This window comes from Grampus griseus, assembly GCF_964374135.1.
Source record: "Grampus griseus genome assembly, chromosome: 3".
NCBI classification, from domain to species: domain Eukaryota; kingdom Metazoa; phylum Chordata; class Mammalia; order Artiodactyla; family Delphinidae; genus Grampus; species Grampus griseus.
The window spans coordinates 32,053,123-32,069,555 of NC_139019.1; the positions used below are offsets into that span (position 1 = coordinate 32,053,123).

Below are 16,433 nucleotides of genomic sequence, written 5' to 3' on the forward strand. Positions count from 1 at the left end.
TCGTTGTTCTAATTCTTGGTTCTAGGAATTCACTTCCTTAGTGATCTTAACAGTGTCAGGACTTTAAGTGTGGAATATACACCCATGACTCTCAAATATATATTTTTAACCGAGAACTCTCTCCCAAACTCTTCACTTCTTATACCTAATTGCCTCCTCAACATCTGCGCTTGCATGTTTAAGAGACGCCACAAGCTTAACAAAGCTGGGCTCTCCTGATCTTCCCCAGGCCCAAACTTGCTCACCTTCAGCCAATCCCATTTCGGTTGACGGACACATCAGCCTTGGAGTTACTCAGGCTCAGACCTTGGAGCCACATTGGATCCTCTTTTTATTTCATACCCCAAATCCAAATTCTGTAGTCTCTACCTTCAAAATACATCCAGAATCTGGACCTCGTACCACTTGCCCTGCACCCTCCTGGTTAGAGCCACCTCTGCACCTTGCCTGCACTTCTGCCCTATCTGCCTAACTGGTTTCCCTTCTTCAATTTTTGCCAACTGTCCCTTTTCAGACAGCTGTTAAGGTGATATTTACAAAACATAAGTGAGAACTTCGCTGCTCTGCTCTAGCTCTTCAGGATTTCCCATTTCACTTAGGATAAGAGCTGTAATCTCTATCATGACCCGCAGGGACCTGCATGAGCTGAATCTTTCCCTCCTACTCCTTCCCTTGTTCATCTACTTCAGCCCCAGCTACCTCCTTCTGAGTCCCTGGACATTCTAGTGCTCTGTTCTGTCTGTCCTCTCTGCCTGGAATGGTCTTCCTCCAGATATTAGCGTGACTAACTCCTTCACTTCCTTGAGTCTTTGCTCCAGTATAACTTCCTATAAGGGGAGTGACCCTCACCTGTCTCTTTAAAGTTGCAACACGTTGTCTCCAACCCTCACACTACACCACTAATCTGCTCTACTTTCTCCTATAGCACTTGATATTTCCTAACATGCTCTATCCTTTACTTGTTTATTATTTTTTTTCCCCTTGTGTCTCTTGCCCCCTGTTTTATGTGGGCAGGAATCTTTATTTTGTTCACTGATATTTTGTGAATTTCTATTGCAAAGGCACAAAGTAGTGGCTCAAAAAATTATTATTGGAAGGGTGGTGGTGAGAAGAAAAAGCATAGAACATACATCACTCACAATTTTACTTAAAAATCATTCCATAAATTTCCCTCTCACATGAAATATAAATTTGTGAGACTGAATATCAAGACCAATGTTACTTTCATTTCCTCTTTGTGTCTTTTCTAGCTTCCCCTCCTTGGGGGAAAGTTTCCAACCCATATATTTCTTCATTTTGGATTTTACTTGAGCTCTCTGATGGGAGCTTGAAAGCCTTACACCATACACCACATTTTTACTTAAAAAAAAATTGTCTTATAGATGTCCCTTGGCTTTCATTTTCTCTGTTCTCTTCATCTGACATTTAACTTTCAGATGTGCCAGTTCTAGCTTATCTAGACAATGTAACATCTAAGATTCTTGTTTCTCTCCATCTTTTTTCTGAGAGTAAGAGTAACTCTTAGATGAATCAAACTTTCTTATTAGGAGTCCTTAATAAGATGGAAATAGGGATGAGGTTAAGTTTATTGCAATTGGTGGATTTTGCTGATTTCTGATGAAAACACTATTACAAGTGAAAATTTGAACCTGGCTGGTTGGCGGGCTCTTTTCAACTTTGCACGAATTTCCTACAAAGTTGGGAAATTGACCAGCATTGGTATGATGCTGTAGTCCAGGCTACTGGTCTCTTTTTGAAATCCTTTCTTCTTTTTATAACTTTTTATTCTCCACCTTATCACAGTGGATTCTAGGGTGTAGGTTTACAGAAAAGAGTTATCATAGCAGGCCTGAAGTTGTTATTTTTAAAAGAATCTTTTATCAAGATGGGCTGTTAGTTTGTAACTGGGAACTCAGCTCCAAAAGCATTTCCTGCACTGATAGCCTAATCATAAGAATGCTTTGCTGTGCCTAGATTGTATAAACAACATGACTTACGGTGAACACCTGCTTTCCTTCCAGAAGTCTGGTATTTTGGTAGTTGCTAGGCAGAAGGTGCCTAGGTGCCAGCTTTCAGTAAAAGCTGCCTCTAAAAGGCTTTCCTGAGAAGCAACATTACACTTGTATTGCATTTTTGTACCTGGAGAAAAGAGCAGTCCTACTCTGTCCACTGCCAGGTTTAGAAGGAGAGTGTGACTGGGATAAATCTTAGCCATGAGTACCACTATGAGCTGAGTCCCGTGTGTCCTTTTAGTGGCTCATCAAACACATGGGTGGTCTTGGGGACTCCCAAACAGCAGGAATAATGCCAAACCCTCCTCCTCTCCATGATTTCTTCAATCAAAGAGTTACCAGTCTTTATGCCTTAGAAATTATCAGGAATTCATGCTCAAGCTATTTACTGAAATTTCTCACTAGAATTAAACAGGATCCAGAAGACTAACTGAAGCCAGGAGCAGGGATAGAGTCATATAATAAAATTCAAAAGTACTAAGGTCGAAATCTAATGGGTTAAATTCATCAGAGTAGGAACAAAATTAGGAAAAAGACACAGGGTTTAATACATGTGAAAGGAAAGTAATTTACACAGAAATCCAGTGTATATAAGAACACCTATTAGTTATTTTAATTAAACTAATATTTATTTGACACATATTTTAGTAGGCAGATGGCTTACACTCTTATTTGGTAGCTGGTTATCATAAATTAGGATTCATAAACTCAAATGCCTGGAAGGGCATGTAGTTAACATAAATGCACAGTGCAGCTTATACAGAGGATTGTAGCCACTAAGCTGCTCTAACACCTCCTAGTTAGTTGAAGTTATGCCTTTAACCACACCCCCCCACCCAAAGCCTAATAAAGTGAAACGTAGTGGTGGCTACCCATGACAAACATGTTTTCAACCCCTGCTCTAAATTGTAACCATCAGCATTAAAGGAAAGCTGTCAATCGAATTTTGATATTAATAGATTCTATCAGAAGGATTAAGGATATTAAGTACTTTAAATGTAATGAATATCAATCTGATAGGGGATTGAAGCGAAGGAAAAACAAACGTAGCTAAATACTTTGGCATATTACTTACTTGCGGTAAAGGAGAATCATGCAAAACAATTTTCTAGAAGAGGAAACGGAAGATCTACTCTGACTGGCCAAAGGAATCTATGCTTGCCATCGTCTGGCTATTTCTTTTTAAAACATTTCATCTATCCCAATCTTCTGCTTGCTGTTTCCTCAACCAGGTATTCTGGTAAATCACGGATAAAGAGCCCGTGCATACAACCCATACAGTTTTGACATTTCTAAAACTACCATCTAAGAAAAGTGAGAGTGGGCTTGAATAAGTTTCCTAGTTTTTTAATACACAGTCAAAAATCTGACTATTCAGAGAAAACCTCCATTTTTTACTTAAAGGAGGTTATTTAGCAGAGTGGTTAAAAGCTCACATTTTCTTTGGACTCAGATTGACATTGACTCACATTTGGAGAAGTTACTTAGCCTCTGTAAAGTTCCATTTACTCATCTGTGACAGGATGATAACACTATCCACTCAATAAAGTTATAAGGATTATACATGTAACGTGCCTAGCACATCATAGGCAGTGAGTAAAATATGGTGGTGGTGGTGGTGATGATAATGGTGGTGATGGTGGTTGTGATAGTGGTGATGATGGCAGTGATGGTGCTGGTGGTGATGATAATGATGGTGGTGGTGATGATGATAATGGTGATGGTGGTGATGGCTGTGGTGTTGGTGATGCTAATGGTGGTGATGATGTTAATGGTGGTTGTGGTGATGCTAATGGTGATGGTGGTGGTGCTGACCTGAAGAATGCTTCAGAACTTCTAAAAAGGCACTGGAAAATTTCTTCAGATGAACTCTTAAGGGGAAAACCACTGAAAAAACAGAGAAATAAGAGTTGCTCAAAGGTATGGTGGTGTGAGAGCAGCTTGCTCAGCCATCTTTTCCCCCTGCCAACTGCTCATCTTTGTGGATCCATTAGCTTACCATGGAACCCACAGCATTCAGCCAAACATAGTTTGAAAATCCATGGCAAGAGACTGACAAAGAAATGGCAAGATAACCTTTTGCTTACTTGAGATCGAAGGGAGGTTTAATGTTTCTGGGAGGTAGACTTGGGACTGCCGATTGTGTTGGGTGAGATGCTGGCAATGGTGGCTGGCAGGCTGGATGGGATGGTGGAGGTGGTGGTAGGGAAGTTGTTGAGTAGGACGTTGAGACCTTGCTGGTACCTAAGAAGCAAAGCAAAAAATACTGTGAATTAAGACAAATCTTCAAACTATAAGAACTGGCTATTCCAAGTATGTAGAAATGAGGATTTTAAACATAAATATGTAAGAAATGCATTCTAATTATTCTAATTAATGCTTTAAAGAGTTTAATACTCTCAGTATCATGCAACATCGCTTTTTTATTTTCTTTCTGCATACCAGCTTTTATATTTATACAATTAAAACATCTACATATTTTTATTCTTAAATGCTTATAAAATCTCTATAGCATCATGATTCTCTGAATCCTCCTCAACCCTCTTGCCCTCATAAAGTCACCTTTTTTCTTTCTTATTTTTCTTTTTAAGTTCATTTTTTCACACACACACACACACACACACACACACACACACATACACACACTGTATTTTATTTTTACAAGAGATAAATAAACTGACACCAAGCATTGTAAATGGATGACCACAACAAAAGCAACAATGGTTGCAATTACCAAACACGAAAAACACTCATACTGTGTCATAATATTGACATTCAGTCCAGTAATCCTCCACTGTAACAGCTCCTTTACTTTGCAGTGAAAATTGATTTGTATATTTTTTGCCTCTGAGTCCTTGTGGGATTTCTTTTTTTTAATTCAAACAGAAGGTCACAAAAATTATAATCATCCACATCAGTTCACTCAGTCCCATGTAATTAATTTGTTTTTATCTTGATCTTTTGTTATCACTTTTATGAATTCATCAGGTTTCCTTTAGAGTTCTGAAAATGCTTATTCATTCAGTTCAGCAGTATAGTCAGTTACCAGAAACCTGTACTTGTCAGAGACTTTTCATAAATTCCTTGAAGATGAAACCCTTTTACAGGAACATTTTTGCAAAAGCATCAGAGTACACCCAGAAATGTCTATAAATGACAAAAGACTTAAAAATGACCACGGTTAAAGATTTGAAGAAAGTTCATAATAATGCAATTGACAAGAAAATTCATTTATTTCTGAGATATACATTTTACATTTTAAAGTAATAACTAGAATTATGATTTATAACTTTATACCAGAACATATAAGATTTTTAGAAATTTCATGTAACATCTAAAACATTTATATTAACACATTTCCATACAAATAACCCAAAGAAAGTTTAGTATTAGTTGTTTTTTTGTTTGTTTGTTTTCTTATACTGCAGGTTCTTATTAGTCATCAATTTTATACACATCAGTGTATACATGTCAATCCCAATGGCCCAATTCAGCACACCACCATCCCCACCCCCACCGTGGTTTTCCCCCCTTGGTGTCCATACGTTTGTTCTCTACATCTGTGTCTCAAATATTCCCTGCAAACAAGTTCATCTGTATCATTTTTCTAGGTTCCACATACATGCATTAATACATGATATTTTTTTTTCTCTTTCTGAATTACTTCACTCTGTATGACAGTCTCTAGGTCCATCCATGTCTCAACAAATGACTCAATTTTGTTCCATTTTATGGCTGAGTAATACTCCATTGTATATAAATACCACATCTTCTTAATCCATTCGTCTGTTGATGGGCATTTAGGTTGCTTCCATGACCTGGCTATTGTAAATAGTGCTGCAATGAACATTGGGGTGCATGTGTCTTTTTGAATTATGGTTTTCTCTGAGTATGTGCCCAGTAGTGGGATTGCTGGATCATATGGTAATTCTATTTTCAGTTTTTTAAGGAACCTCCATACTGTTCTCTATAGTGGCTGTACCAACAGTGCAAGAGGGTTCCCTTTTCTCCACACCCTCTCCAGCTTTGTTGTTTGTAGATTTTCTGATGATGCCCACTCTAACTGGTGTGAGGTGATACCTCACTGTAGTTTTGATTTGCATTTCTCTAATGATTAGTGATGTTGAGCAGCTTTTCATGTGCTTCTTGGCCATCTGTATGTCTTCTTTGGAGAAATGTCTATTTAGGTCTTCTGCCCATTTTTGGATTGGGTTGTTTGTTTCTTTAATATTGAGCTGCATGAGTTGTTTAGATATTTTGGAGATTAATCCTTTGTCCATTGATTCCTTTGCAAATATTTTCTCCCATTCTGAGGGTTGTCTTTTCGTCTTGTTTATGGTTTCCTTTGCTGTGAAAAAGCTTTTAAGTTCCATTATGTCCCATTTGTTTATTTTTGGTTTTATTTCCATTACTCTAGGAGGTGAATCAAAAAACACCTCACTGTGATTTATGTCAGAGAGTGTTCTTCCTATGTTTTCCTCTAAGAGTTTTATAGTGTCCAGCATTAATTTAGGTCTCAAATCCATTTTGAGTTTATTTTTGTATATGGTGTTAGGGAGTGTTCTAATTTCATTCTTTTACATGTAGCTGTCCAGTTTTCCAAGCACCACTTATTGAAGAGACTGTCTTTTCACCATTGTATATCTTTGCCTCCTTTGTCATAGATTAGCTGACCATAGGTGTGTGGGTTTATCTCTTGGCTTTCTATCTTGTTCCATTGATATATATTTCTATTTTTGTGCCAGTACCATATTGCCTTGATTACTGGAGCTTTGTAGTATAGTCCGAAGTCAGGGAGTCTGATTCCTCCAGCTCTGTTTTTTTCCCTCAAGATTTCTTGGGCTATTCAGGGTCTTTTGTGTCTCCATACAAAATTTAAGATGATTTGTTCTAGTTCCGTAAAAAATGCCATTGGTAATTTAATAGGGATTGCATTGAATCTGTAGATTGCTTTGGGTGGTGTAGTCATTTTCACAATATTGATTCTTTCAATCCAAGAATATAGTATATCTCTCCATCTGTTGGTATAATCCTTAATTTCCTTCATCAGTGTCTTATAGTTTTCTGCATACAGGTCTTTTGTCTCCCTAGGTAGGTTTATTCCTAGGTATATTATTCTTTTTGTTGCAATGGTAAATGGGAGTGTTTCCTTAATTTCTCTTTCAGATTTTTCATCATTACTGTATAGGAATGCAAGAGATTTCTATGCATTAATTTTGTATCCTGCAACTTAAAAAAATTCATTGATTAGCTCCAGTAGTTTTCTGGTGGCATTTTTAGGATTCACTACATATAGTATCATGTCATCTGCAAAGACTGACAGTTTTACTTCTTCTTTTCCAATTTGTATTCCTTTTATTTCTTTTTCTTCTCTGATTGCCATGGCTAGGACTTCCAAAACTATGTTGAATAATAGTGGCGAGAGTGGACATCCTTGTCTTCTTCCTGATCTTAGAGTAAACGCTTTCAGTTTTTCACCATTGAGAATGATGTGTGCTGTGGGTTTGCCATATATGGCCTTTATTATGTTGAGGTAGGTTCCCTCTATGCCCACTTTCTGGAGAGTTTTTATCATAAACTGGTGTTGAATTTTGTCAAAAGCTTTTTCTGCATCTATTGAGATGATCATATGGTTTTTATTCTTCAATTTACTAATATGGTGTATTACATTGATTGATTTGTGCATACTGAAGAATCCTTGCATCCCTGGGATAAATCCCACTTGATCATGGTGTATGATCCTTTTAATGTATGGTTGCATTCTGTTTGCAGTATTTTGTTGAGTATTTTTGCATCTATATTCATCAGTGATATTGGTCTGTAATTTTCTTTTTTTGTAGTATCTTTGTCTGGTTTTGGTATCAGGGTGATGGTGGCCGCATAGAATCAGTTTGGGAGTGTTCCTTCCTCTGCAATTTTTTGGAAGAGTTTGAGAAGGCTGGGTGTTAGCTCTTCTCTAAATTTTGATAGAATTCACCTGTGAAGCCATCTGGTCCTGGACTTTTGTTTGTCAGAAAATTTTTAATCAGAGTTTCAATTTCATTTCCTGTGATTGATCTGTTCATATTTCTTGTTTCTTCCTGGTTCAGTCTTGGAAGGTTATACCTTTCTAAGAATTTGTCCATTTCTTCCAGGTTGTCCATTTTATTGGCATAGAGTTGCTTGTAGTAGTCTCTTAGGATGCTATGTATTTCTGCGTGTCTGTTGTAACTTCTCCTTTTTCATTTCCAATTTTATTGATCTGAGTCCTCTCCCTCTTTTTCTTGATGAGTCTGGCTAATGGTTTATCAATTTTGTTTATCTTCTCAAAGAACCAGCTTTTAGTTTTATTGATCTTTGCTATTGTTTTCTTTGTTTCTATTTCATTTATTTCTGCTCTGATCTTTATGATTTCTTTCCTACTGCTAACTTTGGGTTTTGTTTGTTGTTCTTTCTGTATTTCCTTTAGGTGTAAGGTTAGATTGTTTACTTGAGATTTTTCTTGTTTCTTGAGGTAGGCTGGCATAGCTATAAAATTCCCTCTTAGAACTGCTTTTGCCACATCCCATAGGTTTTGGATAGTCGTGTTTTCATTGTCATTTGTCTCTTGATATTTTTTGATTTCCTCTTTGATTTCTTCAGTGATCTCTTGGTTGTTTAGTAACGTATTGTTTAGCCTACATGTGTTTGTTTTTTTTTTTACATTTTTTTCCCCTGTTATTCATTTCTAATCTCATAGGTTTGTGGTCAGAAAAGATGCTTGATATGATTTCAATTTTATTAAATATACTGAGGCTTGATTTGTGACCCACGATGTGATCTATCCTGGAGAATGTTCTGTGCACACTTGAGAAGAAAGTGTAATGTGCTGTTTTTGGATGGAATGTCCTATAAATAACAATTAAATCTATGTGGTCTATTGTATCATTTAAAGCTTCTGGTTTTTTGTTTATTTTCATTTAGGATGATCTGTCCATTGGTGTAAGTGAGGTGTTAAAGTCCCCCACTATTATAGTTTTACTCTCGATTTCTTCTTCTATAGATGTTAGCAGTTGCCTTATGCATTCAGGTGCTCCTATGTTGGTTGCATATATATTTATATTTGTTATATCTTCTTCTTGGATTGATCCCTTTATCATTATTTAGTGTCCTTCCTTGTCTCTTGTAACTTTCTTTACTTTAAAGTCTATTTTATCTGATATGAGTATTGCTACTCCAGCTTTCTTTCGATTTCCATTTGCATGGAATATCTTTTCCATCCCCTCACTTTCAGTCTGTTTGTGTCCCTAGGTCTGAAGTGGGTCTGTTGTAGACAGCAGATATATGGGTCTTCTTTTTGTATTCATTCAGCAAGCCTGTGTCTTTTGGTTGGAGCATTTAATCCATTCATGTTTAAGGTAATTATCAATATGTATATTCCTATGACGATTTTCTTAATTGTTTTGGGTTTGTTTTTGTAGATCCTTTTCTTCTCTTGTGTTTCCCAGTTAGAGAAGTTCCTTTAGCATTTGTTGTAGAACTGGTTTGGTAGTTCTGATTTCTCTTAGCTTTTGCTTGTCTGTAAAGCTTTTGATTTTTCCCTTGAATCTGAATGAGATCTTTGCTGGGTAGAGTAATCTTAGTTGTAAGTTCTTCCCTTTCATCACTTTAAGTATAACATGCCACTCCCTTCTGGCTTGTAGAGTTTCTGCTGAGAAATCAGCTGCTAACCTTATGGGAGTTCTCTTGTGTGTTGTCATTTTTCCCTTGCTGCTTTCAATAATTTTTCTTTGTCTTTAGTTTTTGCCAATTTGATTACTATGTGTCTTGATGTGTTTCTCCTTGGGTTCATCCTGTATGGGACTCACTGCACTTCCTGGACTTGGGTGGCTATTTGCTTTCCCATGTTAGGGAAGTTTTTGACTATAATCTCTTCAAATATTTTCTCTGGTCGTTTCTCTCTCTCTTCTCCTTCTGGGACCTCTATAATGCGAATGTTGTTGCATTTAATGTTGTCCCAGACGTCTCTTAGGCTGTCTTCATTTCTTTTCATTCTTTTTTCTGTATTCTGTTCCACAGCAGTGAATTCCACCATTCTGTCTTCCAGGTCACTCATCTGTTCTTCTGCCTCAGTCATTCTCCTATTGATTCCTTCTAGTGTAGTTTTCATTTCAGTTATTGTATTGTTCATCTGTTTGTTTGTTCTTTAATTCTTCTAGGTCTTTGTTAACATTTCTTGAATCTTCTCGATCTTTACCTCCATTCTGTTTCTGAGGTCCTGAATCATCTTTAGTATCATTACTCTGAATTGTTTTTTTGGAAAGCTGCCTACCTCCACTTCATTTAGTTGTTTTTCTTGGGTTTTATCTTGTTCCTTCATCTGGTACATAGCCCTCTGACTTTTCATCTTGTCTGTCTTTCTGTGAATGTGGTTTTTTTTCCACAGGCTGCAGGACTTTAGTTCTTCTTGCTTCTGCTGTCTTCCCTCTGGTGAATGAGGCTAAGAGGCTTGTGTAAGTTTCCTGATAGGAAGGACTGGTGATGGGTAGAGCTGACTGTTGCTCTGGTGGGCAGAGCTCAGTAAAACTTTAATCCACTTGACTGTTGATGGGTGGGGCTGGGTTCCCTCCCTGTTGGTTGTTTTGCCTGAGGCCGCCCAACACTGGAGCCTACCTGGGCTCTTTGGTGGGGCTAATGACACACTCTGTGAGGGCTCACACCAAGGAGTGCTTCCCAGAACTTCTGCTGCCAGTGTCCTTGTCCCCATGGTGAGCCACAGCCATCCCCCACCTCTGCAGGAGACCCTCCAACACTAGCAGGTAGGTCTGGTTCAGTCCCCCTGGGGTCACTGATCCTTCCCCTGGGTCCCGATACGTATACTACTTTGTGTGTGCCCTCCAAGAGTGGAGTCTCTGTTTCCTCCAGTCCTGTCGAAGTCCTGCGAACAATTCTCACTAGGCTTCACAGTGTGATTCCCTAGGAATTCCTCCTCCTGTTGCTGGACCCCCAGGTTGGGAAGCCTGATGTGGGGCTTGAAACCTTTACTCCAGTGGGTGGACTCCTGTGGTATAAGTGTTCTCTAGTCTGTGAGTCACCCACCAGCAGTTATGGGATTTGACTGTGATTGCGCTCCTCCTAGCATCTCATTGTGGCTTCTCCTTTTTCTTTGGATCTGGGGTGTCTTTTTTGGTGAGTTCTAGTGTCTTCCTGTCAATGATTGTCCAGCAGCTAGTTGTGATTCTGGTGTTCTTGCAAGAGGGAGTGAGAGCACTTCCTTCTACTCCGCCATCTTGGTTCTTTCCCTCATATACTCGACATGGCTTTTTAAATATTCCATTTCTTTCCCTACCTCCCCCCACCCCCAGTTTGTATGTATAATTGACAAATAAAATTGTAAGTTGTTTAAAGTGTATATATGATGATTTGATATACATATATATTGTGAAAGGTTTCCCCCCATCAAGTTAGTTAACATCCATCACCTTACATATTGACCTTTTTAAGGGTTGGTGGTGAGAACATTTAAGTTCTTTTAGCAAATTTCAGTTATGCAATACAGTGTTATCAACTGTAGTCACCATGTTTTATTTTAGATCCTCTGACTTTACACATCTCATAACTAAAAGTTTCTACCCTTTGACCAACCACTTCTTCCTTTTTTTTCCCCATCCCAGCCCCTGGCAACCACTTTTCTACTATTTATAGATTGTACAAAAAGCTTCCGAATACCTTTTAGATATTTCTGCCTCTCTCCAAAATTTTTCACTTATGGTGACTATTAAAAATACTACCCTCTCTCCTTTCTCTCACAGTCCTCTTGGAGTTTTAAAAATTGCTCAGCCCCTGCACCCCTGACTTGTGACACTTCTTGCAAGGTGCAAACCTCACAGGAATAGCTCATTTTCTCTTTTGGCACCTATGTTTTTGGGTTGAGGTAGGGAGAATTAGTTCCCTTATAAATCTGGTAAATAAAAATTTCTAACTGATTACATTTATGGTAAAAATATTTTGTCTAGGGCTTCCCTGGTGGCGCAGTGGTTGAGAGTCCGCCTGCCGATACAGGGGACGCCGGTTCATGCCCCGGTCCGGGAATATCCCACATGCCGCGGAGCAGATAGGCCCGTGAGCCATGGCCGCTGGGCCTGCGCATCCAGAGCCTGTGCTCCGCAATGGGAGAGGCCACAACAGGGAGAGGCCCGCATACCAAAAAAAAAAAAAAATATATATATATATATATATATATTTTGTCTAGTTCATTTTTGTCATAAAGTTAATTTTTTTTGATATATAGGACTTACTACTTTTTCTCTAGTTCAATTAGTAAATTCTTGGGAATTCCCTGGCGGTTCAGTGGTTAGGACTCTGTGCTTTCATTGCCAGGGGCCCGAGTTCGATCCCTGGTGGGGCAACTAAGATCCTGAAAGCCCCACAAGCCTTATGGTGCAGCTTTCTGATGGGCATCTGGGATGCGCCCCTGCTCTTCTGCCTGCCCAGCATCTACTCTCCCTCCCCTGGGTAGAATAACTTGAACTGCCCAGAAAGGGGTGTCACTGCTTTTCCACTGGACTTGGAACGCCAAGGGGGTGCTCTGGGAATTCTGCAGCCATCTCACCACCACCACCAGAGGGCTTGCCTGAGGGTACAGCAAAACCAGAGGAAAGCAAGGCTGGGAGATGGAGAGGGACTGGTTGGATTTTTTTTTACTTTTGGAAAATTGTTAGAGATAATTTGACAGGTTTAATGAGACACTAAACTGTGTAAGTGTCTTATTCCTCATTAAGCTTGGGAGAACACATGCTAAAGTCTTCCTATGTTACACTAGTATTTAGCAGTGGAATGTTTTGCTTTGCAAAATTTTTTTTTTTTAAAAACATGTATTCATACAGTGATCATTTGGTTAATAGGATTTTTTTTTTTTTAGATGTTGGGGTAGGAATTTATTAATTAATTTATTTATTTTTGCTGTGTTGGGTCTTCATTTCTGTGCGAGGTCTTTCTCTAGTTGTGGCAAGCGGGGGCCACTCTTCATCGCGGTGCGCGGGCCTCTCACTATCGCGGCCTCTCTTGTTGCAGAGCACAGGCTCCACACGCGCAGGCTCAGTAGTTGTGGCTCACGGGCCTAGTTGCTCTGCGGCATGTGAGATCCTCCCAGACCAGGGCTCAAACCTGTGTCCCCTGCATTAGCAGGCAGATTCTCAACCACTGCACCACCAGGGAAGCCCTTGCTTTGCAAAATTTATGGTCACTTTCAAATACTACAGGGAATATATTTGCATGTATACAAAATAATTCTAAGGAAAAGCATCTTAGTATTTCAGGGGGAAAAAAACAGGTAGACTTACCTTACTATAATATGATTGGCTCTAAAATCTTAATGTGGACTTTATAAAATATACCAAAATATAATTAGTAATATTGGAATTCTCAAAAACAAAAATCTAGTCTGATGTGATGGAAAGAAAAGTGTGGATATTGAATTATAATAAAGCAAGTAAAGAAGAAACAGAAACAATAAATCTATAGGAAATTTCTGAGCTTAATGATAACATTTAATAAATCACTTTTTTGCTAGGAACCGTTTTAGGCATTTTGCATATGGAATTTTATTTAACTTTCATAACATTCCTTTGGGTATATATTATTATCTAGCTTCCATTTGATAATTAAGAAAACTACCCAAGTTCAGAAAGTCAGTAAGCAATAGAGGTGGAATTCAAACTCAGCTAGTATTTGAACCTTAGTTGATTTCTTATGATGTCTGTGCCCTTTCTGCTATGTTCTGCTCATGCCCTCAAAGTGATGAAATGGAAATTAGTGATACGTTCCAATGGACATATTAACACATTTTTGTAAGTCCGGCTTTTCTAATTGGTACTTTTCCTCTTAGAGCAGTTTTGACAACTGTTTTCAGTTTCATTAGGGCAGTACTAGCTCTGGAGACTATAAAGTAATCTGTAAAGGAATTCAAATATATTGGTGTTTTGGATATATGTTTCAGAATTTGATCTTGGAAACCAGATAGCAGGAAAGTAGATATTCAGGAGTTAGTGGAAAATGGGTCCCCAAAATGGATGACTGATGTGGGCTGACAGGAAAAAAAAAAGTCTCATGAATTGGAATTGAGGAGTTTGAAATAAAATCATGAAAGGATTTAAAAGATATGAAATAAATAAAATAAAGGGAAAGAAGAACAAGTTTAGAGTTTGGTTGGCATCAAGAAATAGAAATGTAAAATTTGAGAACTAACACACAAAACTCTGATCTATCTGTTTATCTATCTATCTATCCATCCATCCATCCATTTATCCATCCATCTATCTATCTATATGTGTGTGTGTGTATATATATATATGTGTGTGTGTGTATATATATATATATATATATATATATATATATATATATGTCTTATCCCCCAAGTCTCAGGGGATATTGCCTAGGTAGTCTGTGGCTTTACAAGAATTGAAAAGACAATTTGGAATTTCTTCCCCAAAGAATGACAAGTTTGTGTAGGGATATGGGCCTCATAGCAGTAGGCAGAGCTAGTCTCTTGGACAGTATAGGACAGCTCAGTGGCAGTGAGCTAATCAGGTGAATATGCATCCTACTGCCCACTCTCATCCCAAGTCAGATTCAGGAACTGTGTTCCTGGGCCTTTTAACTGGAGCCCAAGGCTTCAAGGAGATCCTGAGCATTTTGCTAAAAAGCTGAATGGGAGCTTGACTTCCACCTTGCTGTAACGCTTGAACTTCCACAAGAGATGTAATTTTGATAATAAAATTCTTAGAGATAATTTTAAAAATGTGACTAATAGAACTCACTGTACTTCTAGTAGGGAACAGTTCATACTGGTTACAGAAAAACTGGGGAGAGTTGGGAATGAAGGGGAGAGAACTTGCAAAACCTTCTAGAGCAGGAAAACAACCCTCAAGAATCTGGGAAGTTAACAACCTCTGATTCAAACTTCATTCTCTTTAATTTTGGAAGCTCAGAAGAGGTCTTGTGCAAGTCATGTGCCCTGGCTCAGGCCGGCCTGGATGGGTGGAACACAAGGGTCATTTTACCAGGAGCAAACTACTGGGAGAGGCTTCCATCAGTCAGCAGTGCCTAGGGGTTATCTGGCCTTGCCCTGAAGGGTGGCTCCAGGTTCACTGAACCACAAACTACCCAAAGTGGTGACATTATGTCAGGATTTAAAACTATAAATGGGGGGCTTCCATAGTGGCGCAGTGGTTGGGAATCACCTGCCAATGCAGGGGACACAGGTTCAGGCCCTGGTCCGGGAGGATCCCACTTGCTGCAGAGCGGCTGGGCCCGTGCGCCACAACTACCGAGCCTGCGCTCTAGAGCCCATGAGCCACAACTACTGAGCCCACGTGCCACAGCTACTGAAGGCCGGGTGCCACAACTACTGAAGCCTGTGTGCCTAGAGCCTGTGCTCCACAACAAGAGAAGCCATTGCAATGAGAAGCCCTTGCACTGCAATGAAGAGTAGCTCCCACTCACCGCACCTAGAGAAAGCCTGTGTGCAGCAACAAAGACCCAACACAGCCAAAAAAATAAATAAATAAAATAAATGTGAAAAAAGAAAAAAACTATAAATGGAAAAACAGAGTTGAGCGGGAAGGAAAGAAGAGATGCGGAGAAGGGGAGGGCGTGATTAATGAAGAAATGGTGATGGTGGTAATGTACTCATGTTATAGAAAATGGAAATTGTATTCTTTCACAAACTTTGCACTTTAGATTTTTTTGACAACTAAATACTGGTTCCTGATATTGTCACAATAATCTTGTAACACAAATATCTATGAGGACTTGGGAAATCTACCCCACAGATTCTGACATTTATGACTTTTGATTAAGAAGGTGCTTGTAACCTTCATGTCCCAAGGCGTCTAAGGAGCATCTTGAGTTGTGGTTCTGGATTTCCTTTTTAATTCATGGATTCCTCTACAAAACCAAAGACACTGTCACCCAATTGCCATAAAACCCTGACTCTAGACCTAATTTCTAATTATGGTTTTGTTGGGATGTCTTAGAACTGAGCCAGAAATCAGAAAACTTTAATTTTACCACCAGCTCTGTCACCAAAGAGCTCTTTGTCGTTGGCAAATCATTTTACTTCCAGGTGATTTAGTTTTTCCAACCGTCAAAAGGGAGGGATATGACCCCAACTACTTCACATAGGTTTAAGGATTAGGTGAGCTGATATGTCTGAAAGCATCTTGAAAGGTCTGTAGCATTATATAAACATAAAAGATGATCACACAACGCTGAGGGGGTGCCACAAATAAAGTCACTACTAAGTTATCCTGACTGGAAATCCTTTAACATCATTTATATAAGGTCACTTATTTATTTGGGAATTATTATGTGCCTGCCCCAAGACTTAGCCATTGAACTGGCAACATGGAATATAGACTTTTATTTTCTCTAGGCCTGGATAAGCATATGGCTATTGCCCAT

General features: G+C 38.8%; 1 protein-coding gene across 2 annotated transcripts in view; it reads right to left on the reverse strand.

The window, feature by feature from the left end:
- Positions 1-16,433, reverse strand: part of FYB1 (FYN binding protein 1) — a 101,068-nt gene that overhangs the window by 47,793 nt on the left and 36,842 nt on the right. For both annotated transcript variants that reach the window (XM_082652154.1, XM_082652153.1), the window contains exon 2: positions 4,100-4,256. In XM_082652154.1, the coding sequence (XP_082508280.1) occupies positions 4,100-4,256 (157 nt within the window). The remainder of the gene's footprint in view (positions 1-4,099; positions 4,257-16,433) is intronic.